Source organism: Panulirus ornatus, chromosome 27, assembly GCF_036320965.1.
Source record: "Panulirus ornatus isolate Po-2019 chromosome 27, ASM3632096v1, whole genome shotgun sequence".
Taxonomy (NCBI): domain Eukaryota; kingdom Metazoa; phylum Arthropoda; class Malacostraca; order Decapoda; family Palinuridae; genus Panulirus; species Panulirus ornatus.
Genome location: NC_092250.1, coordinates 19,060,040 through 19,087,605, shown reverse-complemented (window position 1 = coordinate 19,087,605; position 27,566 = coordinate 19,060,040). Strand labels below are relative to the sequence as shown.

At 40.6% G+C, this 27,566-nt stretch overlaps 2 protein-coding genes across 7 annotated transcripts in view; both read left to right on the top strand.

The window, feature by feature from the left end:
• LOC139757638 (carbohydrate sulfotransferase 5-like) overlaps positions 1-27,566 on the top strand; it is a 34,326-nt gene that overhangs the window by 3,193 nt on the left and 3,567 nt on the right. Inside the window, 5 exon segments of the mRNA XM_071678311.1 lie at positions 624-897; positions 1,145-1,245; positions 2,273-2,395; positions 2,745-2,864; positions 2,866-3,554. Coding sequence (XP_071534412.1) covers positions 624-897; positions 1,145-1,245; positions 2,273-2,395; positions 2,745-2,864; positions 2,866-3,115 — 868 coding nt within the window. The 3' untranslated portion in view covers positions 3,116-3,554.
• Positions 4,868-27,566, top strand: part of Mtp (microsomal triacylglycerol transfer protein) — a 60,503-nt gene continuing 37,804 nt past the window's right edge. The window contains exons 1-3 of one of the 6 annotated variants that reach the window (XM_071678298.1): positions 4,883-4,903; positions 13,598-13,805; positions 18,970-18,993. In XM_071678298.1, coding sequence (XP_071534399.1) covers positions 4,898-4,903; positions 13,598-13,805; positions 18,970-18,993 — 238 coding nt within the window. In that variant the 5' untranslated portion in view covers positions 4,883-4,897. Of the gene's footprint in view, positions 4,967-5,204; positions 5,229-13,482; positions 13,806-18,969; positions 18,994-21,888; positions 22,061-27,566 lie in introns of those variants that run through there. The other 5 variants (XM_071678300.1, XM_071678303.1, XM_071678299.1 and 2 more) reach the window with 5 other exon arrangements.

Genomic DNA, 27,566 nt, shown 5'->3' with positions numbered 1-27,566 from the left:
TTTCTTTAGATTGATTTCCCCTCTCTACTATTGAGATATTCTTACACAACCCATTTTCTTTAAGCGTCCATCCCCCTGTAGCCTCAGTGTGTGTGTGTGTGTGTGTATGTGTGTGTGTGTGTGTGTGTGTGTCACAACATTGATTTCTGTGCTGTTCCTAGGGTGACATGTCGGTCGTGCGACTCACCAGTGAGGGTCACAAGGTAGTATGTTCCCCCTGTGTGTGAGTCCTGCCGGTACAACGTAACGCTTCATCCAGTAAGCTAAATGTTCAATCACCCCGGAAATAGCGAACGTTTGTATAAGCTTGAACACGCTCAGCACGACCGTGTGGCCCTTGAACACGACGGTACGGCCCTTGAACACGACCGTACGGCCCTTGAACACGTTCAAGCAACGACCACGTCATCATACCTAAGGATCGAACCGTCGAGCTCGAGGATCAAACCATCGAGCTTGAGGATCGAACCGTCGTGCTTGAGGATCGAATCGTCGTGCTCGAGGATCGAACTGTCGTGCTCGAGGATCGAACCATCGAGCTCGAGGATCGAACCATTGAGCTCGAGGTCTTTAGGGCATATATTACCGAGTCGTAACTCGTGGTGTTCCTCCCTGTGTGACAGCTACGAGCCCCTACACCAATGGAAGATTACAGTGCTACACCACGATACTCCGGCCACCCGCACTGCCCTAGCCTTCCTGAAGGACGTATTCCGCTGTCGCTTTGACCCTCATCCACACCAGGTGTCCTACCTGGTCCGCCAGCCCTGGTACCTCCGCTGGAACACCAAGCTGGCTACCAGGTGCTACCAGAACCAAGGGAACACAACCTTATCCTGTTTCAACGCCACGGTCGTCAGCCAAGTCTGCCGGAACTCAAGCCTTCATGTTGCCAAGGTAAGCGGGATGCGATTCAGCCGGAGTTCTATTTCTTCTGGCCTTTATAGTCTGAGCTTCTGAGAAATTTTGAGTTCAGAAGAGATCACAGTGTGGTCAAGGGGTGAGCGCCCCACCAACCACCGTAACAGGGTACAGACTTCTTGTAATTACAGTAACAAGGTGATGCAATCATGTATCTTTAGTTTACATCTGAGGATGATGGACTGAGATGTCCCAACTTTGACCTGCAGCATCATTGTCACAGGTGTTGAGGCTGGGTCTGCGCTGGGTCTTGCCACTGCTGGAGGACAACGACCTGGACCTGCAGGTGGTGTACCTGGTGCGCGACCCTCGTGCTGTCCTCAGGTAAGTCATGACAACCTAACGATGGTAGGAGGATGTGCATCACTACCCCTTCATCACACGGGTCATGATGATAACCATCCACTGACCTCGGGTGGATAATGGTTGTTTATCAACACACCCAGCAGACGGGTGGTGATCATCCAGTAGTGCACACTAACCATGTTGCTAGGTTATGATCATCCAGTAACACACTAACCATGTTGCTGGGTTATGATCATCCAGTAACACACTAACCATGTTGCTAGGTTATGATCATCCAGTAACACACTAACCATGTTGCTGGGTTATGATCATCCAGTAACACACTAACCATGTTGCTAAGTTATGATCATCCAGTAACACACTAACCATGTTGCTAGGTTATGATCATCCAGTAACACACTAACCATGTTGTTAGGTTATGATCATTCAGTAGCACACTAGCCATGTTGCAGGGTTATGATCATTCAGTAGCACACTAGCCATGTTGCTGGGTTATGATAATTCAGTAACACACTAACCATGTTGCTGGGTTATGATCATCCAGTAGCACACTAACCATGTTGCTGGGTTATGATCATCCAGTAGCACACTAACTATGTTGCTGGGTTATGATCATCCAGTAACACACTAACCATGTTGCTGGGTTATGATCATCCAGTAACACACTAACCATGTTGCTAGGTTATGACCATCCAGTAGCATACTAACCATGTTGCTGGGTTATGATCATTCAGTAACACACTAACCATGTTGCTGGGTTATGATCATCCAGTAGCACACTAACCAAGTTGCTGTGTTATGATCATCCAGTAACACAACATATTCATGGGGAAGCGCTGGTCATTCACCTATACAGTAAGGCACTGTATTATACCCAACACATGATGAGAATAGACAACCTGGCACTGATGATTACAATTCCCGTTGTTCTCATCATTATTATTATTAAGCTCGTGATATCTTTATTATAACTAACATTATCATCGTCATCTATTCAACGTTTAATCCAATGTCTGACGGGTCTTGTTTGTCCAATGGTATGTAGATCCAGGGTTCGACTCCCGTGGTGTAAAGCATCGTCTGCCTGCCGCGACCCTCGTCTTGTGTGCTCACATCTCCACCAAGACCTGCTCCTCCTGCCTCACTTCCTCCGCCACTACCCACATAAGTGAGCCTGTGCCGCACAATTTATAGCCTCGCAGTAACGCTCTCGCTTATTACGCCTAAGGTCTTGATTCGACCCTTGTCTTTTTGGAGACTTACGTGTTATATGAAAGTGCGTGGTCATATATATATATATATATATATATATATATATATATATATATATATATATATATATATATATATATATATATATAATGAAATATTGATATGATAAATCTAGATATACAAATTATGTGTCATGTGAAGATAATGGGCATTTTGGTTATAGTGACACAAGTCTGTCAAGCTATACTCTAAAAACCACGAAATTTTCTTCGGTATAGTTATGACCGCCCGCCTTCTTCCCGCAGATTCAGGATGGTATTGTATGAGGCGCTGCTGGAGAACTTCGAGGCCTCCGTTCGGCAGCTGTTCACCGCCCTGCGGCTGCCGCTCCCGCCGCGGCACCTGCTGTACCTGAGAACCACGGGTCGGGCAGCCCTCAGCTCTTAGGTCAGGCGAAGAGCCAAGTCACGCCAGGGGTACGTATGGTACTACGAGGATCCTGAAGTACCAAGCACGTGTGTGGCGTTTTAGGACGAGCTTCCGGGACATGGTAGCTGACCAGAGGCACTGCCTGCCCGTCCTCAGACTGCTGGGCCTGAGAGCCTTCACCTCCGCCATGCAGTTCAACAATCACCGCATCCCCGTCCTGTTGGCCCGACCACCAACGCTAGCCTAGCCACGTAGCCACGTCCGCATCCGATCATCCTGCATCATAACCGCGCCCACATCTGATCATCCAGTATCATAACCACGCCCACATCTGATCACCCTCAATCATAACCACGGCCGCATCTGATCACCCTCAATCATAACCACGCCCACATCTGATCACATTACAACCACGCCCCTGTATCATGACCACGATTACAAACCTAGCCACGCCCACATGTGGACGTCACGTACCCTGCCTACGTCTATTACCTACAACCGTCCACTCGCCAGTCCAAGTAAGGCCCCATTTAACAAGTCGACCACAGGCCACGCCCCTCAAGCGGCATCAAGGTCGAGGTCAAGTCTTTCATCGCCTGTGCAAACACAAAAGTTCTGAAGAGCCACGAATGTTGACTACGCTGTAGAATAACCAGTACTGTGTATTTATCAACAATATGTGATAAGTATGTCTTTCACGTTTGCATATTTTTAAGAGTCATAAAACATTCTTTGCTAGCTTGTTAGTTATGGAACTCCAGGATCCCTGTCATGAGATTGCTGCTGCTTGGGTGCGCTTCACACCTGAACAGGGTAAGGTAGGCTCTTGGGGGTAGGATGCTGTTTTATTGTCCGTCCTCTGAATTTTCGCAACTGGGCTCGAAGAACACCAGTATATATATATATATATATATATATATATATATATATATATATATATATATATATATATATATATATACACGTGTATGTATATAAATGTGTATGTGGGTGGGTTGGGCCATTCTTTCGTCTGTTTCCTTGCGCTACCTCGCTAACGCTGGAGACAGCGACAAAGCAAAATAATAATAATAAAAAAAATAAATTTACACATAATCCAAGCGATTGCTAGACGAATATAAAGCCAAAATCGTAATACAAATAAAGTACACAAATTCAAATGGTTTTATGTATCTATGTATTATTGTACATATTTACATGGGTTGAGGGTAACAAGTTCTTCGTAGGAAACTGGGTGTCGTGTCCTTTGATGATCTGCTGGACGGAAGTTGAGATGATCCATTTAATATAAATCGGATTGAATGAAATAGATAATTACCCAGAATAGATGATCATATGAATTATAGCTGCATGTTACTTCATAATATATCAAGAAACAATGAGCACTAACCAGATTCCCTTATCACGCTGTAAAATATTACAGATTTACAATAAATCTGTAAGTAATTTGTAAATACACGACGAGAGCTCTCATTGGTCACGGACAGTAACCACAACACAATTTTCCTGTTGAGGAAAGGTAAAGTTATGAATATAGCTCTTAAAATCTCTTTCACTTGAAATACAATGCATATATCAAGATTATACTAATATTCTCTTATAATTCATGGTGAAGGAAGTCCAAAACACTAATTATAATTCAAAGGTAACCGAAATGGTAACCATCCTACATATACGTGTACTTCAATACGTAGTGTTTCTCAAAAACAGTAAAACACTCAAATAAATCTCAAACAATGAGGATAATTTTTGATACAAGAATCCTGATATTGATATATTGATTACATATTAGTAAGAGTCTTTCAATTAGAATGCCTTCCAGTGCATAACTCATAGATAGTAGGTTGAGAAGCACTACGTCACATGTAAACACAATTTCCGTTTTCTTCGTATCCATTTAACTTCAATATCCTTTTAACCAATGAGAACGACGAATTTAAGAGTGGTGCACCATGATTGGTCGAGACTTAATGACGTAAATTGGTGCGATCTTCAATCGCTCGATTTGTGGACACAGAACTTAGCTTATATGAATGTAATATTACATATCGGACGTGATTTCTGGGAAGTGTCTCGCCAAACAATCAACTGAAACGTGGTTAGGTGGTGTATTAGTGTGTGGTTTGTGTGACGAAGGAACGAAAAAACTAACGAGACACTGAAACGATACTGTCATGTGATTTGCCGGTATTGACATGTCATGAAAATTCAACACAGATACACAGTAGTTTGGACATAGAGATAATGTGTCTTATAACTTTACGAACTTTGTGAAATAAGTGACGTACAGCATTAGTGCGGGATAGTGGACAGAGGTGACCGGGACTCGTGCGGTGGGATAAGCTTGTGGTATGGGACTGGTATGATTAGGATATGTTGGTTCATGAATGTGTTATCGTGATTTGGGTCTAGGCTATGTATGGGTGGTTTTAAAGGGTTTACAAACCTGGTCTGTGCTATGGAACTTTATTTAGGGTTAATGATGATAGATAAATGGTGTTTGTAATGCTTTTGTTGATGAGGTGTTAGGGAGTGATATTGAACGTAAAGTTTTTCATAAAATTGCTTTTCAAGTTGACAATGATATATACATAATCTCTGGTCAGTGTTTGTTTTATATTTAGTATAGTATGCCATTCATGCTTGAGTAGGAATCTCTGAGAGGACGATTTAGAAGGGCAGCAAACACACAAGTAATTTTCTGACAAGGAATAAGACAAGAGGTGGGGAGGGCTGTGAAGAGCAGGGGAAAATGTAGGGTTATTAAATTTTAAAATGAGTCAAGCACTTGTAGATATGTAGAGTGTAATAGGCCTAGTTGACTTCTGTATTTATAAATCATATATGATAAACTAAGCTCGGAATAAAAAAAAAACAGAAAATGAAAATTTATGGTGAGAAATTGATAAAACTGATATTTTGTGCTCTTCTGTCGCTGCAGCAGTAAACACAAGTGGGTAAGGCACATAAGATGATGGAAAATGTGGGATGAATGTTAAGTAAAGAGTAATTTCAAATAGTCATTGGAACCTGTGGGTCTCTCCAGACAGCTAATGTAAAGACAACATTTGCTGTATCAAAATATTTCTTTTTATACATGTTCGCCGTTTCTAACGTTAGCAAGGTAGCATTAAGAACAGAGGACTGAGCCTTAGAGGGAATATCCTCACTTGGCCCCCTTCTCTGTTCCTTCTTTTGGAAAAGTAAAAATGGGAGAGGGGGATTTCCAGCCTCCTGCTCCCTCCCCTTTTAGTCGCCTTCTACGACATGCAGGGAATACGCAGGAAGTACTCTTTTTGACCTATACTCAAGAAATATATATATATATATATATATATATATATATATATATATATATATATATATATATATATATATATATATATATATTTTAATGTCTGGAATGTTAGTGTTAGGTTATCCTCCAGTTGTCCAATGCATCTGAATGTGTTCATGTGAGTAATTACAAAATGTAATACCTTTTATGTTTCTTGAAGTTTTTTGAAATTCTCTAGAATCACATCTTTGTAACTAAGTAATTTTTAGACTTCAGAAAATAAGCCTTTGGGTTTATTGGATAGTCCTTAAGATAAGGATCAAGTTTTTATGTTTGACATTCACCATTTGCTTGAATTACATGATTTTATGTGATATTCCTATTATTAGTTTAGTTTTTATTTGATACACTTACTAGCTATGTATTAAATAGTCTTTAACCTTAAACAATAATAGTAGTTTTTTCATACTGTACCTGCTCACTAATTCATGCTTTTACAAGTTGTCAGGTATATTGTGCCCAAACCAGAGTAATCATCCACAGCCTCTCTGTATAGACCAGTTTTGTGGTTTTCTTTGATCACTTCGTAAGTCCAGGTTCAGCCCATTGACAACACATTATCCTTTCTATACCACATAACTCCACTGTATACCCTGCATACCTCTCACCTTCCTGAGTAGTCAGACCATGAGACACCCCAAAGCTTCATACACTTCATCCTTCTCTCTCCCCATTTTCCCCCTCCACCTCTGACATGTGGATCCTCTTAGTTGGTCTTTCTTCACTGATTTACTCAAAACTAGAGCAATCAGACTGCACTTACTACCACATCTCTCTTACACAGTCATTCCCAATATTATCATCTTTCTTCAAACCACCTGTTATACCCATGAATTTAATTTCCAAAACTTCCTCCCTCTTCTATTCTTTTGCATTGAGGGCCCAAGACCTGCATCCATACAGCAATGTAGGGACTATTACTGCATACCTTAAATTACATTTTGCCTATCAGGCAGTGATCTTTCCACACACATCCAGTACCTAAGCCTTTTTATTTTCCGTTCTATCCATTTGCTGTCACATCCTCTGCCATTTACCAAAAGTGCATCACTTCCTGCAGATTCTTTCCATTCATATTTACACTCAAAGCATTAAGTCTCACTTCCTTGCTCTGTGCACCTCATTACCCTTTGCTCACATTACCTTTCATGTTCTTCCTATCATAAACTGTTTCAAAATCAGTCACCAGTTTGTGGAGCTTCTTTCTACCACCAGAGCTGTGTCATGTGTAAATAGCAACTGATTTGCTTCTCAGGAACCTACACACACCCCAGCATCCTGTAGACCTGCCCCACTCACCAAATCCCCTCACATTTACTTGGAGCAACAATGCTCTTTTCACATATCACCCATTGTCATCTTTGAAGAATAGTTGGCGCTGGGTATTCTTAGGATTGCTTATGTATGGAAAGGTTAGTCAGGATCAGTTTTGTTTGTTGTATATTTCATTGGACTTTATGTATTCCAATGGAAACATGAGAATTGCCTCTCCCTATATGACTTGCATTTGATGAGTTATTGTTACCACTTTGCATTGACTATTGTTGTCTTGTCGCTTTTGACATTTTAACCCTTTCACCATGCTGTGGCACTATTGTTACAGGACATAATCTAATGCATTGCACCATGATTGTGGCTGTAAACTTACATGCCCTTGTTTGAATACTCGTCTGATGTATGATTCTATATCTTATACATAGATGTCACTTGAAACTTAAATACAGCTGGAAAATATGCATCACAGTCACCCATACATCCTCAAAGAAATTATAACTATCTTCATGGCAGAGGTGAAGTGTACACAGTAACTATTGCAGTCAATTTTACTGGAAAAGAAACTGTTTTTCTTGTATTATTTTACATATTTTTGATGAAAAGGCTGTTCTTTTCATTTTTCAGGTAAAGAATGCTTTAGTGTAAATGATAAGCATTTACATAAGCTATAAGAATCCATATATTTGTAAAATATGTAAGTGATACACCTTATAAAAATCTATGAAGTGTTTAATTTGATTAGGATGTGTAAAATGAAATTACACCAAGAAAAAACAAATACAAATAATGAGGATCTGTGCTGCTAGCAAGGACCTGCTCTCTTTCACCTCAATGCCTCTCTTACCAGTATAACAGAAATTATTGTAAAAGTTTGGGCGTTTTATTCAGTGATATGTGGTAGAGATATGCTGTAAAGAAAAAAATGAGATATATTAATATATACATACTCTTTTTTTGCACATAAGATTACACAAAACCAGTAATTTTTTTGTACACAGCTGGTCAGTAGCCATCAAAATGCTGTGTGGGATAGTACCTCATTTTTGCTCTGCTTAAGCAGGAAAGGAAATGTATGTAGATACATACAAATAATCTATAGACCATAGAAACTAATGAATAATGGAACTCCCACCATTGGGAATTATAACGTGAATCAATGATGATGTGCATATATTATACCATTAACATGATCCCATGATTATATGTGCATATATTATACCATTAATGGGATGCACTTTACGTCTGACAATGCAGCCTGAACATTTATTCATTTGATAATCCTACCACAAACATAGGTAACCTGTTACTGTATTGATGTACTGCATTTATATTTTTTTTTCTCAAAAAGAAAAATGCTCTCAAATGGTAACACAATGAAAAATTTAATTTGTTGTAAATTGCTACCATGAGGGAATTCTGAATATGTAGAGCAGGTGCTGTTAATGAGATGAGGAGAGTTTCCAAAACTTTTGATTTACAAAAATTTTAGTACTGGAGGATATAGTTGGGGTTTTGGGAGTGATACAAGACAGGCTGGCAATGATCAAAACTAGATCAGAGGTACAGTCCTTTTGAACATGATATCGGGGCCATATTCCTTGCCCATTTGTAGCTGATGGAGTATTTGGAATACTTTGTGAGAGGAAGATATAGGAGAGGGTAATGGTTGAGTGGGATGAGATGGTGGAGAAGAATTGGATGCAGTTTCTTTCAAAAGTAGAGTTAGGGAAGAATAAGGTACTGAAAAGTAGAAAAGTTGACTGCAAATTGAGATTTTATTATATATTGATCAGATGGTTAGAAGAGAGGGGAAAGGTTGTTACATTTGTTGGTGCATATTCATACCATGTTGTGGGAAGGCACAGACATCAGTATTTTTGGCTTATTTCAACTGTTTACAAAATAAGATAAACCTCGGCTGCTTGGGGAAGATAGGTTTTTCATGGGTACTGATGATTTCTAGAAGTGTACCACCAACTTTTACATTAATTAAAAACCACATTTTCCCTTACTGTTCATTTATATATTTTCTTAGAAAGAAAAGTAATTATTGAGTTCATGCTCCACCAGTTTTAATATATTCTCCATACATTACACAATCATTGCAAAACAATTTTATGGGCCTCCCAAACTGGAATTTTAATCATATTTGTATTTGATTATTCACTTGTAGTGAATTTGCAGTTGATGATTCACTGGTAGTGCTAATTTGTAGCCATGAAAAATTAGTAATATTATTGTTTTGGACATCCACCTTTTTAGAAGTTGAATTTGTTTTTGTGATGGTTTTTTAATTGGTTTTGCACAAATATGACCCTCATTTATACAGCAAATCACTACCTTTTGAGATATTCTCCATTATTCAAAAATCAAGGGAGACCTTCAGTGGGAACAGGTGTTTTGGGTTGAGGAAATTGCAGAAAGTGATTTATCGAACCTGACAACCAAAGTATGTTATGTCTGTATTTTTGAGAGCACTACGGATATGTGATCCCATAGGCCTGGTAGATGAATGTAGTCATATAAAACGTATCTTTAGGCTGTATATTATCGCAATTGGTTTGTGAACAAAACTTACTGGAAAGCTAGGAGGACATTTTACACTTCTTGTAACAAAGATGTGACAGATAAGGATAAGTCTAAATGTTTAGTGCCCTGTTCTTCCAACTTGGCTAATCTAAGACATGTTCTAAAAGACAGTACTTGTAATGATGCTTTCCAGTAAAATAACACCAGCAAAACCTTGACAAATAGTAGGCCAAATCATGCAACAATTGGGAGTGTTTATAGCGTCAAATGCAAGGCATGTACACATATTTACGTAGGCCAGACTGGTAAATCTGTAACGGAGATGCGTTACTGGCACCGCCATTCAGTTCGCAGGGTTGACCACAAAAATGCGATTGCTAAACATTGTCATGAAAATGATCACCCCATAGATCTTGAAAATCCCGGTATTTTATAACCCTCTGCTGATTATGCCACACGCAAGGTCATTGAATGTTATAAATGCTAATACTAAGAATTTTAATTTTCCCCAGGCAATTTAAGAACCCATGCTAGCTTCAGCAAAATCATTTTGAATCCTAGCTTCAGCAAAATCATTTTGAGAGTTGACAAAACACAAAAATATAAAGAAAAATTGTTCAAGACACCTAGCTACCCAGGTCAATGCCCGCCACGTGACCCTCCCATAACACACCCTAACAAACGGTTATGACCAAAGCAGACAGAGCTTACCTTATAAAGATCGTTGTTGGACTGCGGGAATTAAGGCTGATGTTGGGATTTAAATAACTTTTTTAAGTATTGGCACTTGATATGGTGGATTGTCTCTAGAAACATGTGTCATGTATAGAAAAATTACGTTAAATAGAATTGTATGAACTACAGAAGTGCGATTTCGCCTTCATGCTATCATCACGGACAAATGGGACAAAGTATGATAAATGAATATATATATATATATATATATATATATATATATATATATATATATATCCATGGGGATAGGGGAGAAAGAATACTTCCCACGTATTCTCTGCGTGTCGTATAAGGCGCTAAAAGGGGAGGGAGCGGGAGGCTGGAAATCCTCCCCTCTCGTTTTTTAATTTTCCAAAAGAGGAACAGAAAAGGGGGCCAAGTGAGGATATTCCCTCAAAGGCTCAGTCCTCTGTTCTTAATGCTATCTCGCCAATGCGGAAATGGCGAATAGTATAATATATATATATATATATATATATATATATATATATATATATATATATATATATATATATATATATTCCTGTGAGTCCACGGGGAAAATGAAACACAATATATATTGTGTGGGTAATTGATTGACATGAAGTAACATGGTTTGATAAGGCCCACCCAACTACCTCTTGAGTTAAGATTATCATGTTTATGTAATCCCAACACTTGTGATAGCAGCTTATACCCCTTGCCCTTGAGAACTTACACTCTTTTCATAAGCGACATGATTATCACAGACGCAAATTTAGTGTCATCTGTACCTGAAAATTGTACGTCACGGATGGTTGTATATATTTTTAATACTGAAATACACGGAAAGCTGCTGGTACGATCCCCTACCCCCGAAATTCCGACTTTTCACTATTATCTGTAAGCTCAACCAGTAGTCACCATAGGTGATCATAGATCATAATTGTAATACATCGTGTACATCTTACCGGGTAGTGCACTCTTAGGGTTGAAAGTTGCTGTTTTGGTAGCGATGTGGGAGAAGCGATGAACGGCTGCCTAAGGAAAAAAATGCTATAATGAGCCGCTTTTCTTACTGTAGGGACGGAACCCACCACTGCCTTCAAGCAGCGCTCTCAGCCTGGCATCACGACCTGTTTCTATATATTTTTCTTCAGTGGTTCAACTTTCGAATTACAGGCTGGAAGGTGTGGGACGGGGTATAGTTGCGGAATGTAAGCGACCAAAGTAACCGAGAAACTGAATTTGTCGTATATGATATTTCTCGTTTCCTCAATGTTCTCTATTTAAATCTTTCTTATGAGGAGTCAGATTGTGCCTGTAAGAATTGTTTCCGATACCTGTGTGAGAGCAACACTTGTCAGTAGTGGTAGCTACTTATTGCACCGTGAAAAAAATTTAACTAATGAAAATTGAAGGTGAAACTGTAGATTTTGCTGAAAGCGCTGCCTGCCGGCAGAGGCGTATTTACCCTACTTCAGAGAAAACGGGCCAAAGTCGAATGCATTTTTTCTATGGATAACTTTCCTTGTTCATTGAAGAGCAAGCAGGCATTAGCCGAGGAGTGAGCTCTGTTGGCATTCCAGATGTCTCCTGTGATCTTCAGTGGTTCCCTGTTGGTCCTGCGTTCTCTCGTATTTCTCAGACTTTTTTTTTTTTTTAGCATAATCCTGATAAAACAGGAAATTTGCTTAGTAATGATTTGAGACATCATTACCAATTGATACTGCAATTTTGTTTGTTTTGAATCGTATTGCACATGCGCGCTACATCCCATCATTCTTGATCAAGAACCTAATGCAATAAGTGGATAGAAATAATGTTGAATCGTCTCTCATCAAACACAGTTAATAGAAATATGGATCAAAATGATTTACATAAATCATAAAACGATAAAAAAATTATATATTGTGCAGAACATAGGTTAACCTAAGAGAGGTGAGGCCGTCGAATGACCTGTAACCTAATCCCTTCACCTGTTCCTTATTTCATCTGCCTGACCTGCCCAGTGGCGGCTGTGTGTTATATTCTGGTTGTCTCTATCTTTACTCAGTCTTGATAATGTAATTATACGAAAGCACTTGTGGCACTTCGTATTTTGTTTTCTTGTTTGCCTTTATTTCTGGATACTCCTTGTGTGCTTATATATATATATATATATATATATATATATATATATATATATATATATATATATATATATATATATATATATATGGACAGTGGTAAAATCTTTTTATAGGACAGGAATATTACAGCAGTCATATAGTATGGAATTTGTAATGATAGTGTCAGTCATTAACCCGATAAAACCTCTTAGTCTGTTGATATCCCAGCCAAGTGACTGAAATAATAGCTGATCTGAACCGTTTTCGAGAGTCTCCGGGATAGGTAGCTGGGTAATGACGCTGACGTGGCCCACACAGTCTGCTGACGACCTGTCTCATTGGGGAGGGTACTTCGAGATCAAGTGCTGGGGATGGTCTGGCCACACTGTTATCTCTCGCCTTCGCTTGTCTTGCTCTCACGGACGATATCATATATTACCACTAGGCCAGCCTTAGCCACCTTTATTCTCGTAATCAGTCACATGTAAACGGAAAGATTGTTGATACCGTTTGGGTCTTGTCATATTTGTGTTATCGTCTCTAAAAGTTATCCTGAGTACGTTTAGAAAGTTTTATTTAATTTCTTATCATCTAATATGGCAACTGTTAAATGTAATCTTAAGTTAGTAATGATATGTAAGTGGCTACACGTTGCCGGTCATGCCTTACGCTCGTGGCCAGGCACTGGCGACTGGCAGACAGATGCACAGAGGTGGTCAGTGTGCGCGATCCCTCCGTGTGGTTCGGTACACCCACACCGAGCATGATTTGCTGATCCTTTCAGAAGACAGATGAGTACTGCAATCGGGTTCTGGGACTACAAGGATCTGTAGTGGTGTGTGTAGTTGGAAAAGGACTGTTTGGTTTATTGGAGGTGACCCGGAGGAGAGTTGATTTGTTGTCAAGTGTCACCTGGCCCCTGTTAGCTGCAGGACGATTTGTCGTCATGGATCACTCCAGCGGGATACTCCTGGTGTTTCTCACATTCTTTGGTGAGTGTTTCCCTCCTGGTTCTTGCTTATTAACAAACACTTGTCTTCGTAAAATTTTAATGATACATGTTTAATTTCTTGTGCCTCATATTGATGTAGTACAAACTGTAACGGCGACAGTCCTGAATTAGCAGGATCATGTTTGGGAAGCATCGGGATTTTTGTGATTGGGTCAGGTTGCGGTCGGTGGTAAAATAGCATTGATGTTAGAGAATAATGTTTCTTTAGTATTCGTTTATGAAACTGGAAGTGAATAAGTCGTAACTGTACAATTGCCTACATTTCACCTAATCACTTAAGTGATTTGTTTATTCAGAAGCGCACTGCGCTTGTTATGTAGTTGGAGCGACTTGGCGGCACAGTCAACAAGACTCTTCTCTTCATGTATATCTTTACCACCTAATGCCAGTCCAGCATTAATTCTGCCTTAGTATGAGTAATTAAGGCATGGTGGACTATTTATTCATCTCAGTAAATAAATGCGTCCTGAGAATTAAATTATATGTTTGTGGAATATGTTACGTTGAGGCGGTTCATTTGGGTGGTGGGGTTTGGGGATTGACTGGAGTGCTTCAGGACCAGAGTTTATGAATTTATGAAAAAATCTGACGGAGACATGATTTTTATTTCTTGGGATCATAACATGGATGCATACATAACTTCCTGTAATAAAGGTAGTCGTTTGTTTATAGACATTTAATGATTCGCAGTTTATGAATCTGTACCTTGGGTAAAATATAATACAAATCAAATGTTTCATTGTGCAAATTTGAAATATGGGGAAAGTTTTGTTTTAAGCATTTGATTTTTCGTGGGGTAGATTTGAGTAATGAGTAAAATTGTACTTTGACCTCTCTGCGACAATAGCTGCTGATAAATCCGCACTCTCCCACTCTAACTTCCAAACTTGACTCACTTGCCCTCTACCGCAATGTTGGTTCGCTTCCCTTTTATAGGTAATACCTTTGTTTTTGCTTCCGAGAGCTTGCTGCTTGTGTGCTCCCGCCTCTAGCTAGACGGCGCGGTACTCGGCAAGCAGCTGCGTCTCATGATTACTGTGTGGCTGTCGGCAACTCGAATTTTGGGCCATTTTGTTAAGTGTTTCTTTCCCTACACCTCGAAGCTGTGGAACTCTATACCTTATGTTTTCCCTTTTAAATATTACGGTTTTCACTTCCTTCAAAATTCGTAAATACTTTCCCGTGATTCTTCTTTTTCCTTTTCATAATCTCTGTAATTAAGGCCCGGCCTTCAAGTGAATTTATGTCCGTGACTGGAGCCTTCACTGAAAAAAAAAAAAAAAATCCTGTAACACTTCCAGACTGTCACCAACCTCTGCAGTTTCTCACTCGAATCTGCCAACTGTACTGTATCATCAGCAAACAACTGACACTTCTCAGGCCCTCTCTTCCCGTACAGACTGTATACGCACTCGCACCATTCTCAAAGATTCGCAGATCCCTCCCTGATCACCCTATCCACAGACAAATTGAAAAGCCATGGTGAACTTCACGCAACCTTGCCGTAGGGAATATATATATATATATATATATATATATATATATATATATATATATATATATATATATATATATATATATATATATATATTTCCACTACCTTTGCATTTATGCAAAGGCGAATTGTAAGTGGAGCAAATGTACTTTTCAAAATATTATGCCATGGAATTATGACAAAATATTTCTTTTGTTCAGGAAAGAACTCCATGACTATACTGTAGATGACAAGGAAATAGACGGTAGGAGAGCACCGGCAGTATATCGTAATCATGAAGATATTATAATCCAGGACTTTATTCATCTCCAAGTTACCACCAAGCAAATTAATAAATCGCTGATTTTTCCAGATGTTCATTGAGCTTTTTTTTTTTTTTGTACTGTGTAGAGAAAATGAAATGAGACGATGTACTATAGAGTACCACAGCAGTTATAACTGGCGTGATCCAAGCTCGGCTCAAGTTTGTCCTTCAGAGGTTCAAAGATCAGATCTGATGTCTGAAGATAAAGCCACGGAAATCATCTTTGTGTATTGGATGGAAAGGTTTAGGGGACAAGAGTTTAAGAGGAACTTGTTGCAGAGCTCTCGGGAATGCGGCAAGGAAGAGAAGGAATGAAAGTGAAGGAAGAGGTGGGGAACAGGTCTGGGGGCCCAGTGTTGGGTCAGCAGACCCAGACTGATATTGCTGACTCCACGCACTCCACCACCACTCCTCGCCTGAACACCCTCTCCCGGTGTATGTGTGTGTGGTGGGGGCAAGAGGGGAGATACACAAAGATCTAAGGCTGATACCACCTCAAAGTATGCTATGGTGGTAGATGAGGGATGAAGAGATATCTGGCAAAGCTTGAATTCTCTTTGTTAGTATTTTCGTATAGTCATCTGTGTTATTGTTGGCAATAACGTGTTTGTTGTATATTGTACATTATTCGCTGTGTAGGAGCCGACGCCTCTGCAGAATTCACACAAGTGCATGGCTGGTTTCATGTGTTTCACTTTATGTAAACTGAAACAGTTGCGTAGATGATTGACAGACAGACCGTCCATTACTTAGGGCATTTGTGCCCTTTTTATATACTATTTGTAATTGATATTCCTAGCTCTAACCTCATAACATGGCCATAGTTTAGTGTTTGAATAATCAGACAGCAAAACATGGGTTAAACTGAGTTTTTCTGTCGTTTGTTTAAAGCAGCATGTTCTCTTGTACAATATTTTGCACATTCAGTTGGATTCGAAGTTGCTCTCATATCTCTAGAATACCTGTAGTCTTAAGCTAGTTTTTACGCTATGCTTTATCATGGCTTCATCGTACATTAGGGTGGGTTGTATAGACATGCGAGGTAAGCCTTACCTCATTGCCATTATTACACTAGTTTGCCTTCATAGTACACGGAGGTTAGGGAGTGTTTCAGTATTGATAAGAGGATAACAAGGTATGAAATTAGGTAATTAGTAACCCAGTACTGATGCTGCAAAGTCCTGGACGTGAGGTAAAACGATGCACTGTACTGTGGCCAATATTGAGATTAGATGTAGTTGGGGCTTAGGCTACTACACGACGCGTAAATATTAAGCTGTATGGTAAACTTAAGTTAGTAGAGTATGATTATGTTGAGTGAGATGAGGTTATGTTATGAATCGTTATGGAGTAGGCAACGCTGTACGCTGAGATAAATTTTACGGTACGCTAGTTCAGAGTTACAGAGCTGTGTAATGTTATCACTGTGTTTACAATAATAGCATGGTACTTGAGGTATGGCCGTGGCCATGCACACTCCTCAGGATGATTACTGTAGGAACAAATGGCTGTAGAGGAGCTGGGATTGGTTGCGAGTTATCATTGTCTGAGGTAAGGCTGGAAACCTTATCTCTTTATCTGTGTGGAGATCGCTAGGGAGCCCGGCCTTTATCTCAACGGTCAAGCGCTGGTGTGACCTTCTTGGGTGCGGGATTGTTTAAGGATTCAAGGTCCATTTTGAGTCTGTAGGATTAATGAGAAACTGTGATCGAAGGCTCTGGCTTCCAGATCTAAACTAGTGTGTAAAAACTTGAGCTATGGTCTTGAAGGGGATTGTCGGCCGCTTACAATAACTTAAAGTATACATTGAATGTGATCATTGATTATATTGTATATAGAGTGAGCGAACGATCTGGGTTATGCGTAGAGTACAGTACATTACACTAGGATATAGGTAGCTGAGACGCTAGGCATGTAATCAGAAGCACCAAGGTTTGTAGGAGATAGAGCAGCATGAAGTTAATGTGTGGGCCAAGCTAGATAAAGGTACAGGTCTGAACCATGAGAAACGTACAGTATATGAGCTAAGTCATACAAATGAAATAGTAAGGTTTATGTTGCTGTTTGGAGTATCTCTATTTGTCTTGCAAATGTACGTGTGTATAATCCTTCATGAATACATTGCTGGGTATTTAACACGCCCATGAACCCTAAGACCTCCCAGGAAAACTTTTCTGTGAAAGATTTAGAAGCACAAAATATCCAGCTTAAGTACAGACATTTCCGCTGTCATATCAGATTACAATGCACATGGTGATGAATGTGGAACACCCTCAGCTGTCACATGATGTGTTATTTCTTATAGAAAAGAAAATGTCATGTATTTATTTTTTCTTTTTTTGCAATATTCCACTTTTGTATTCACAGAATCAGCGTTCGTGTTCGTGCTGCCAAAGGGAAATCCATATTTTAACGTCATGAAATTTGTATGTTTCGATTCGAAGTTCTTGGGATTGGTAGAAATTGTAGCAAAGGCCATATACACGTGAGATTTAACACGGTCTTAAAATTATATTTAACGTGTGAAGGTGGTTATTACTTGGCCTTGACGGCTATGATGACCTAGGCAGTTAAAATTTCCAAAACTCAGATATTCAACCAATCAACTCTGTATGAGACAACATCATATCATTCCATATTGTGTGGCGTTAGATAACATTGCGGGTAAGTAATTGCAATAGGTAAGAGGAGTCATAAATGAGCAGGTAGTTCCGTTGGGTTAGGAAACTTATTAACGGAGAGGTAGTGGCAGTAGGTATAAGGGATTCATTTATGGGCAGGTAATTTCCAGTTGGTAAGGGGACGCAATGGGCAGGTAGTAGCATTAGGTAAGGAAGATTATTAATCCACGATGTATCAGCGTCCAAGACCGCTCAGATAACAAGCCGGTGCTTCATACGTGAAAGCCAGTCCACATCTTATCGATAGGGGGGGGGGGGGGGTTGAAGTAGCCTATCACATATCTATTACTTCAATAGTTCTCGACCACCACATAGCCAGACAGAGCATTGTAGCCTAAGTGTGTCTCCATAGTTGTGGCAATGTTACGATTTCCTTGGCTTTGTGTTTAGTTATTTGTCGTTTTCAGTAGTATAGTTTGCATCATACACATTTTCATGTATCTTCAGTGATTTTATTGTAGATCTTCTGTATTTGCAAGATTATAAGATAGATTCTGTGAATTAATTAATCTTGGAACTTTTGAAGTTTTGTTATAATGCAGTGCTTTATTGTTCATTGTTGCACACAACCAACTTCATTAACAAGCTTGCTTGCCTTGTATTAAATCCTGTATCATTATAGCTGCACGTCTCTAACGCTGTTGGATGTTTTCTTTCATTCCAGGCACGCTATGTCAGCAGGCGCCAGGTAACTGCCTGTCTGTCTGTCTGTTCTGTCTGTATCGTAGACTCTTCGTTTCTTTCTATATGTACCTGTCTGTGGTTTGATCTGTTTGTCGCTTTATATATGTGCATGTAGTAGAGTACATGTGAGTGTTGTACATCTCCACTCTTGAACATACTTGATGCCTGTCTATCAGTCAAGCTCTATCACAAGTTGTATGTTTGGTGCAGTGCCGGACTGAGGACTGTGGAGGCCCTGGGCCAGGGACAGACCGGGTATCCTGTGTCAACTGTTATCATTCCCTATCTGCCACAATTTGGACTTCACAGCACAACGTGACATCATATAGATTGGAGCAAAAAGCTGCATCTTATGATAGTTTTATTTCGTAATGCCTCCAGATGCAGAAGTGACATACAACTGACCAAGAACAAGTCAAAATTAAGATGAGAAGTTTTTATCACTACGCATGACGAGCACCCGCCGCTACACACTTCATGACGGTAATTTCTCTTTAATCCCCCCCCCCCCCCGCCAAAGCCAAGTGCTACAGTAACTGTTACATTGTGACTTTATCTCCAATAATTTTTTTTATTTCAATTTCATCTTATCGAGGGTCTCATGTGCACTGCGCATTCTACCCTGCCCAAGATCCGACCATGTTAAGTTTTCAGTTATTTTGTTTAAAGTAGGTCTATGTGTTTGTTATGATGGTGGATGGGACAGAGAACGTAGCAGACAAGTAATTATAGTTGAGAATGTAAGCAGTACGACTGCTCTCGTGACGTGGAGTACACGAGGTTACGTTACTGTACAATGAACCGTAAGTGATATACCTTCCACACAGGTGGATTAGCTGGGCGTGATCTTGGTCGCGCACCCTTAGCCAACACCCTTCAAGATTATACATATATATATATATATATATATATATATATATATATATATATATATATATATATATATAATATGTAGTAACCGCGTAAACCAGTCTTAAAGCTAATTGGACCCCAGAATGCCTTTTTGCGGTGCCTTTCCTGAATTCTTAGAATTGCAGGTCTCAAGGAAATTGGGGGAAAACAGTGATTGTTAACGAGTGCAGCTATTATATATTTTTCCGCAACTCTGCCTGTCGCACTTTATATATATATATATATATATATATATATATATATATATATATATATATATATATATATTTATTTATTTATATTTATTTTTATATATTTATTATACTTTGTCGCTGTCTCCCGCGTTTGCGAGGTAGCGCAAGGAAACAGACGAAAGAAATGGCCCAACCCCCCCCCCCCCATACACATGTATATACATACGTCCACACACGCAAATATACATACCTACACAGCTTTCCGTGGTTTACCCCAGACGCTTCACATGCCTTGATTCAATCCACTGACAGCACGTCAACCCCGGTATACCACATCGCTCCAATTCACTCTGTTCCTTGCCCTCCTTTCACCCTCCTGCATGTTCAGGCCCCGATCACACAAAATCTTTTTCACTCCATCTTTCCACCTCCAATTTGGTCTCCCACTTCTCCTCGTTCCCTCCACCTCCGACTCATATATCCTCTTGGTCAATCTTTCCTCACTCATTCTCTCCATGTGCCCAAACCATTTCAAAACACCCTCTTCTGCTCTCTCAACCACGCTCTTTTTATTTCCACACATCTCTCTTACCCTTACGTTACTTACTCGATCAAACCACCTCACACCACACATTGGTCTCAAACATCTCATTTCCAGTCCATCCTCCTGCGCACAACTCTATCCATAGCCCACGCCTCGCAACCATACAACATTGTTGGAACCACTATTCTTCAAACATACCAGAATATGCAGGAGGGTGAAAGGCGGGCAAGGAATAGAGTGAATTGGATCGATGTGGTATAACGGGGTTGACGTGCTGTCAGTGGATTGAATCAGGGCATGTGAAGCGTCTGGGGTAAACCATGGAAAGTTGTGTGGGGTCTGGATGTGGAAAGGGAGCTGTGGTTTCGGACATTATTGCATGACAGCTAGAGACTGAGTGAGAACGAATGGGGCCTTTGTTGTCTTTTCCTAGCGCTACCTCGCACACATGAGGGGGGAGGGGGATGGTATTCCATGTGCGGCGAGGTGGCGATGGGAATGAATAAAGGCAGACTGTGAATTGTGTGCATGGGTATAAATGTATGTGTCTGTGTGTATATATATGTGTACATTGAGATGTATAGGTATGTATATTTGCGTGTGTGGACGTGTATGTATATACATGTGTATGGGGGTGGGTTGGGCCATTTCTTTCGTCTGTTTCCTTGCGCTACCTCGCAAACGCGGGAGACAGCGACAAAGCAAAATAAATAAAAATAAAATAAATAATATATATATATATATATATATATATATATATATATATATATATATATATATATATATTGCAGGCGTTTTTTGACTGCCTCTCTTCGACGAGGCTGTGTCATCGTCACCAGACGAAAAGGAATATGGCGCATCGCCGTCGGGGATCTTCCCACCTCAGAGGAGCCCATCTTACCCTGCTCCCGCGTGGAGCGCAGCTTAACGCTGCACGAGCCCTATATACTGTATCATTTTGAGGTGCTTAAGCAACTGTGACTGTCTGGGGGTTCAGGTTGCTACAGTGATCATCAGCGACATGATTAGGGAGGATGGGGGAGGGGGGGGTAGTAACCATGGTAACCACACTGCCAACCGTCAAGACCCGGATGTTTATGAGGCCTCTTAAAGACTCGTCCTATGTGACCAACCCTCCGTGTGTGTGTGTGCAGGCGAATGCATGATCTTATTTTTTTTTAGATTACGTTGGTAAGTTGAGACTGACATCAGTGAGTACCACTCTGCCGTGGCGTCACGAATCTACCGCGAGATCTATCAGTAAGGAAATGTTCTCGTCGGTGAGATGGATATGGAAAAGAGCGGAAGTAATGCAATACCTGGCACCTTAGCCACGTCATCCAGGTTTAGGGTTGGGTCACTGAGCCGTGAGGGCTGGAGTACAGTTAGACCGGTGAGCCGAGATCGAGAAGACGTCACAAGCCCGTATGCTCCTGGTCTATGTATGACTCGTTTGTCTGCTGGGCGCTGTTTGTTCCTGATTTTTAGAGACAAAAGTGTATTAGAAGACTTGTTGGTTAAGTGGCAAATGTGTGAAGACGACGCGTATGTGTGTGAACTTGATATATAAAACATTATCATCATGTGCAAATGATGTTTGTGAATCTGGTTGACATTGTGATAGCGTCTTTGTCGTGCTGCAGTGTGCCAGTGTGTTGGAGCCGTAAAACCTCGGAAGGTGTGATAACGATGCTTTAGGCAATGCAGAAAATTGTGTATTGACGTACTAGTGTACCTGCCAGCTGGGACTCTGCCTTCGTTATGTATTTGTGGCCTGTTTGTGTATTCTGTATGCTGTCAGCATTATATAAACGGTATATTAGGGTACCTTTACATTTCCATGTGTGTGGCTGAACTTGTGAGAAACAGAATATTCAATATATTTAGGGTTTTTGTTAGATTAAAACAAGGTATATATATATGTACCAAAATCAGACTGTGCATATTTCTGAGTTGAAAATAAGTATTAAATATAGTTAGAAGTAGCAGTAAGAATGTGTGTATTTGTAAATACATATGATATACTGTTATATGTTTATAAAAGTGTAACTGAAGGCATGCCAACAGTATTATAAAATCAGGTAATTTCCCTGATCGTGTTGCACCAAGAATTTAAATGATAAAATCCCATGGTCTCAAAGTGTGATTTTTAATGACGTTAAAGAACTGTGGTGCGAGGTGACTATAGCTGAATGTCACCCAGATCACAGATGATTAACGTGTATTGAAAATGTGGAAGAAAAAGACCCTATGTACTTCGTTTGTTACTATATAGATGTTGTCCCTATTATGGAGTCTGGGAAAATTAGAGGTCAGATCTTATAGCAATAACTCCAGTAAATGAGCCTGCAAGAGGGACTAATGAATATTGACACACAAAAGGTTTGGAGTAGCATAATTATAACAACACAGTTGTCTCGAGAGCCGGGATGATCACTGAGTAGATTCAAAGGATTTGAGACATTTATTGATGATGATTGGAGGCCAGAACCGATGTGGATTGATGTCGGTATATAGGGTTCTTTGCTCTAATGTATATATACATTGCGTAATAGTGTAGCGTGGGCTGGCGATAGATTAGGGCAAGTGCCTTAACTTTGACGTTCATATTTTAAAGACATATTCATGATTTTAGTTGAATTCCTTGATTCCCATCTCACCCGGATAAGAAAACATGTACGAACTGAAGAATGTAGTTCAGTTCCTGCAGGGCAGACCAGGATGACACATAGTCTAAGTAACTTTCCACGTTAACTGTTCCTGGAAGGCGAGAGGTCATCAGGCAGACGCCAGAGGGCGCCACGTCAACGGACGAGCATATCCGAAATGTGCTACGCTTCGACGACCCCAAGGGACGGAGGATCAAATTGGTCCGCCAAGACCGTAGTGCGCCTGTGATGAGGGAAGGGCATAGGGAAAGCTTCCATTATGTCTTATATTAAGCTTTATTGCAGGGTATTCGAATTCCGTTCTGAAATATGTTCCCTCCGAGCATTATTTTTTTTATAAGCTTCTCACCGTTCCTCTCTGCCTCTGCACTGGTGTGTGTGGTTTTGCCAGCCTAGCACCAACACATGATCGTAGATCACTGGATATATTTAGAAACGTGCAGATAAGAACCACTGAGGTGACTCTCATGTGCCGGCTGGGTAGCAAGATGTTAAGATTTTGTGAGTAGTGAGTAAAGTGACCTGGTTAGTATCCTGAGCACCATGATGCGACCTTGTGGAAGGGGGGTCAGGTCAAACGCCACGCCATCATACCGGGGGTCGCACCGTCGTGATCGAGGGATTATGGAATTAAGATATTCACTAAGACCACATGATCATTTACAGGAATCCATATGGGAGAAAATATATAGGTAAGTTGACAGGTCGGTAGGAGCCATTGGTAATACTGTTGTCTCGTGTACGTAATGACAGGACCAGATCTTACTGTCTGTTACTATGTTTAGTATTTGCATCTCTACTGGATGCCATCGAGAATAACATGTTTGAATTGATTATTGTTGATAAATGCTTGGTATGCTACAGATGGCCACTACCACAGGGAAAAAAGTCCAATGCAAACCGGGTTATATATATATATATATATATATATATATATATATATATATATATATATATATATATATATATAGAGAGAGAGAGAGAGAGAGAGAGAGATTTATTTTTATTTATTTATTTTGCTTTGTCGCTGTCTCCCGCGTCTGCGAGGTAGCGCAAGGAAACAGACGAAAGAAATGGCCCAACCCACCCCCATACACATGTATATACATACACGTCCACACACGCAAATATACATACCTATACATCTCAACGTACACACATATATATACACTTACACACACAAACATATATACCCATGCACACAATTCACACTGCCTTTATTCATTCCCATCGCCACCTCGCCACACATGGAATACCATCCCTCTCCCCCCTCATGTGTGCTAGGTAGCGCTAGGAAAAGACAAAAGGCCCCATTCGTTCACACTCAGTCTATATATATATATATATATATATATATATATATATATATATATATATATACAACAATCACCAATGGAAAGAAAATAAAAACTGAGTACCTTCGTTTATTACATCCTCAGACAGAGTGGGCCACTTTGTCTGAGGATGTAATAAACGAAAGTAGTTTTTATTTTCTCTTTCCAGTAGTGATTGTTGCATCTCTCTCTCTCTCTCTCTCTCTCTCTCTCTCTCTCTCTCTCTCTCTCTCTCTCTCTCTCTCTCTATATATATATATATATATATATATATATATATATATATATATATATATCACAACCATTTAATGTACACACAGATGGACTGGAGTTCATAGTACTGGGTTTAGTGGTAAATAGTGTGCGTACAAGAATGCACAGTGTGTTTTTGCTGGACAGGACTGGTGGTTTAATGAAATCTCCCCTACCTACCCTTACACCCTCCTTCTTATGTTCCTCTTCCTTTTTCTAACCATATCCTTTTATCTCTTGTTCGCTTTTCTTTGTCCCTACTCGACCCTCTAATATTGCGTTCCTTTCCCGGAATGCCCAGCTATGCTAGGCTACCCGCCCAGTCCGCTGCTGCTCGGCCGACCTTGCTGCCCAGGTTCAAGGACGGACGTTTTTCACAGATGTTCGACACTTTTTTCTCCCCCTTTCCCGTAGTCATCGTCTCGTTCATTTTGTTTCGTTTATTCTATATTGTTGGGATGAGTTTTCCTTCCGCGTATCTTCTGCCGTCGTAACATCATTTCACATTATCCGTGTTTTCCCGCCTCCATTCGCATGGCCGGAGAAACATATGTTTAGGTTATGTGTATATTTGTACGTTATGTGCGCCTCATACTGTGATAAGCTGTGCATAAAGGAGACTGAAGTTCAGTTGCTTTTGTGTGTTTCTCTGTGGACTTGTAGTCGAAGTCTGGCGACTGTGTATAGTATATTATTAATTATTATTATTACTGCTACTACTACTACTATAATCCCAGGACCCCTCTTAGCTTCGAAGCTGCGCTATAGCCAGAAGCAGGGAAATTATTGACCTCTGTGGAGCTAGAAATTCGTCTTGGAGACCATAATTCGCTCTTCAGCTGAGAATGATAACAGCCTCGCTGAGGTGGTTTCACTTACTGTGTGACCACAAACACGAGTATATATATATATATATATATATATATATATATATATACATATATATATGACTCATCTCGGCATCTGTTAGTGTCAGGGATGGATTTTTTTTTTAGGGGGGTGGGGTTGGGGCCGTGGTATGGGAGGGGTAATACATGGTTGCCTCGTACAGTGGTTTACGGGTAGCCAGAGGTTACTGACGCCCACCGCGAGGATGTGAGAAGCTGGCTACACCCGCAGGCTGGGGATTTCATCCCAGCAGCCGTACTGCAGGAGACCCCTACTGTCCCTCCTGGCGTGTGGTGGGCGAGCACAGCCAGTGTGATCGTGTCGTACCCTCTAGCTCAAGGGCTGGACAACGGTGGGTGGTACATACTCGTGCTTGAGAGACAGACGAAGGGTTGTATTGTCAGACTAGTTTTACTGTTAGAGAGATGCAGCAGAGGTCATGTCATCACTGCTTGACGGGACTCAGCTAGCTCATGACCCAGTTGCACGTTACCAGCCTTCCTGCACACGGTGCTTTCAGTGCCCAGTGTAATGCTAATGTGTCTCATGATTTTATCTAGTCTGTCCTTGCGTGATGGAGGGGTGCGTTAGTATGAGTTCTATTTTTCGTAATTATTCTAATGTCAAGATTTGAAAGTGATTTTATATTTCAAAATCTATGTGGGTTTTTTTCTTTGTAATGGATCAGGTCAGGTTTCACGCTCGGAGGTTAGGAACAATGATATTGAAAATATAGGAGACTTAGAGAAGTGTGTGTGTGTGTGTGTGTGTGTGTGTGTGTTCGTACCGAGTAATTTATGTAACTGAAGGTGTACCGGGAAGCGGAGCGTCAGGTACCGGTAGGGGGTTCGTGATTGGTTTAGCCGGTACAGCGTAGAACCACCCTCAACTGTAACGTTATACTACGCTGTACCAGCCGTTCGTAGTACCCGCCTGGCTGTTCGTAGAACGAACGTATGTTCTTTATGGGCTGTGTCCTGAGTCACAGTAGTTAAGGGAAGGGCAGTATGTAGGAGAAAGGAAGGATTGGGCAACTGAACGCATGGAATGTGTTTTTGTGGGGATAACCAGGATGTTACGAGACATCTGCACTAATCTTAACTCCTAACTTAAACTAAGGTTAGATGTTGCCAAACTTTTGATATAGTTAACACCATATGATGTGTGGAGGATAAGGTGGTGACCCCTTTTTTATGTCCTCGAGTACGACGATATGATCTTGAAACACAACGGTGCTACCTTGAGCACGACCTTACGACCCTTCAGCACGACGGTATGGCCTTCGAAACGACTGTACGACTCTACTACAATGGTGTAACCTATCGTATGTATGAGTCATAGTTTCATGCTTCAGACTCGTTCGCCAAGACCTTACCGTCTGCTCAGGGGTCGTACCGTCGTTCTCAGGGACCGTAAAGTGGTGCTGGTGGGGTTAAGGGAAGGAAGGCCCTAAGAGAGGTGCCAATTTGGCGCTGCCTGGGATCACTGGGCAAGCACAGTACCTGTAGCTGTCATTCCTTATGTCTTACATGGTCGGGCGTGTCTGGCAGCCCAGCGAGGCGAGGCCTGGGGCCAGCGTTGCCCGGGGTCTTCGTGTCGGGCTGAATATTCCTGGTTGTGTGTAGCCATTTTATGGTTTTCGTTGTTAATCTTTACTTCTGATGACCTGTGTAACACACACGCACACACCTTAGATTCCCATGTACACTTTGACTTACCCCATGGTAGTAGTAGTAACATGGAAGTAGTAGTAGTACTAACAGGTGGAACGGCAGTAGTTTCGAGAGTTCTGGTAGTATAAGAAG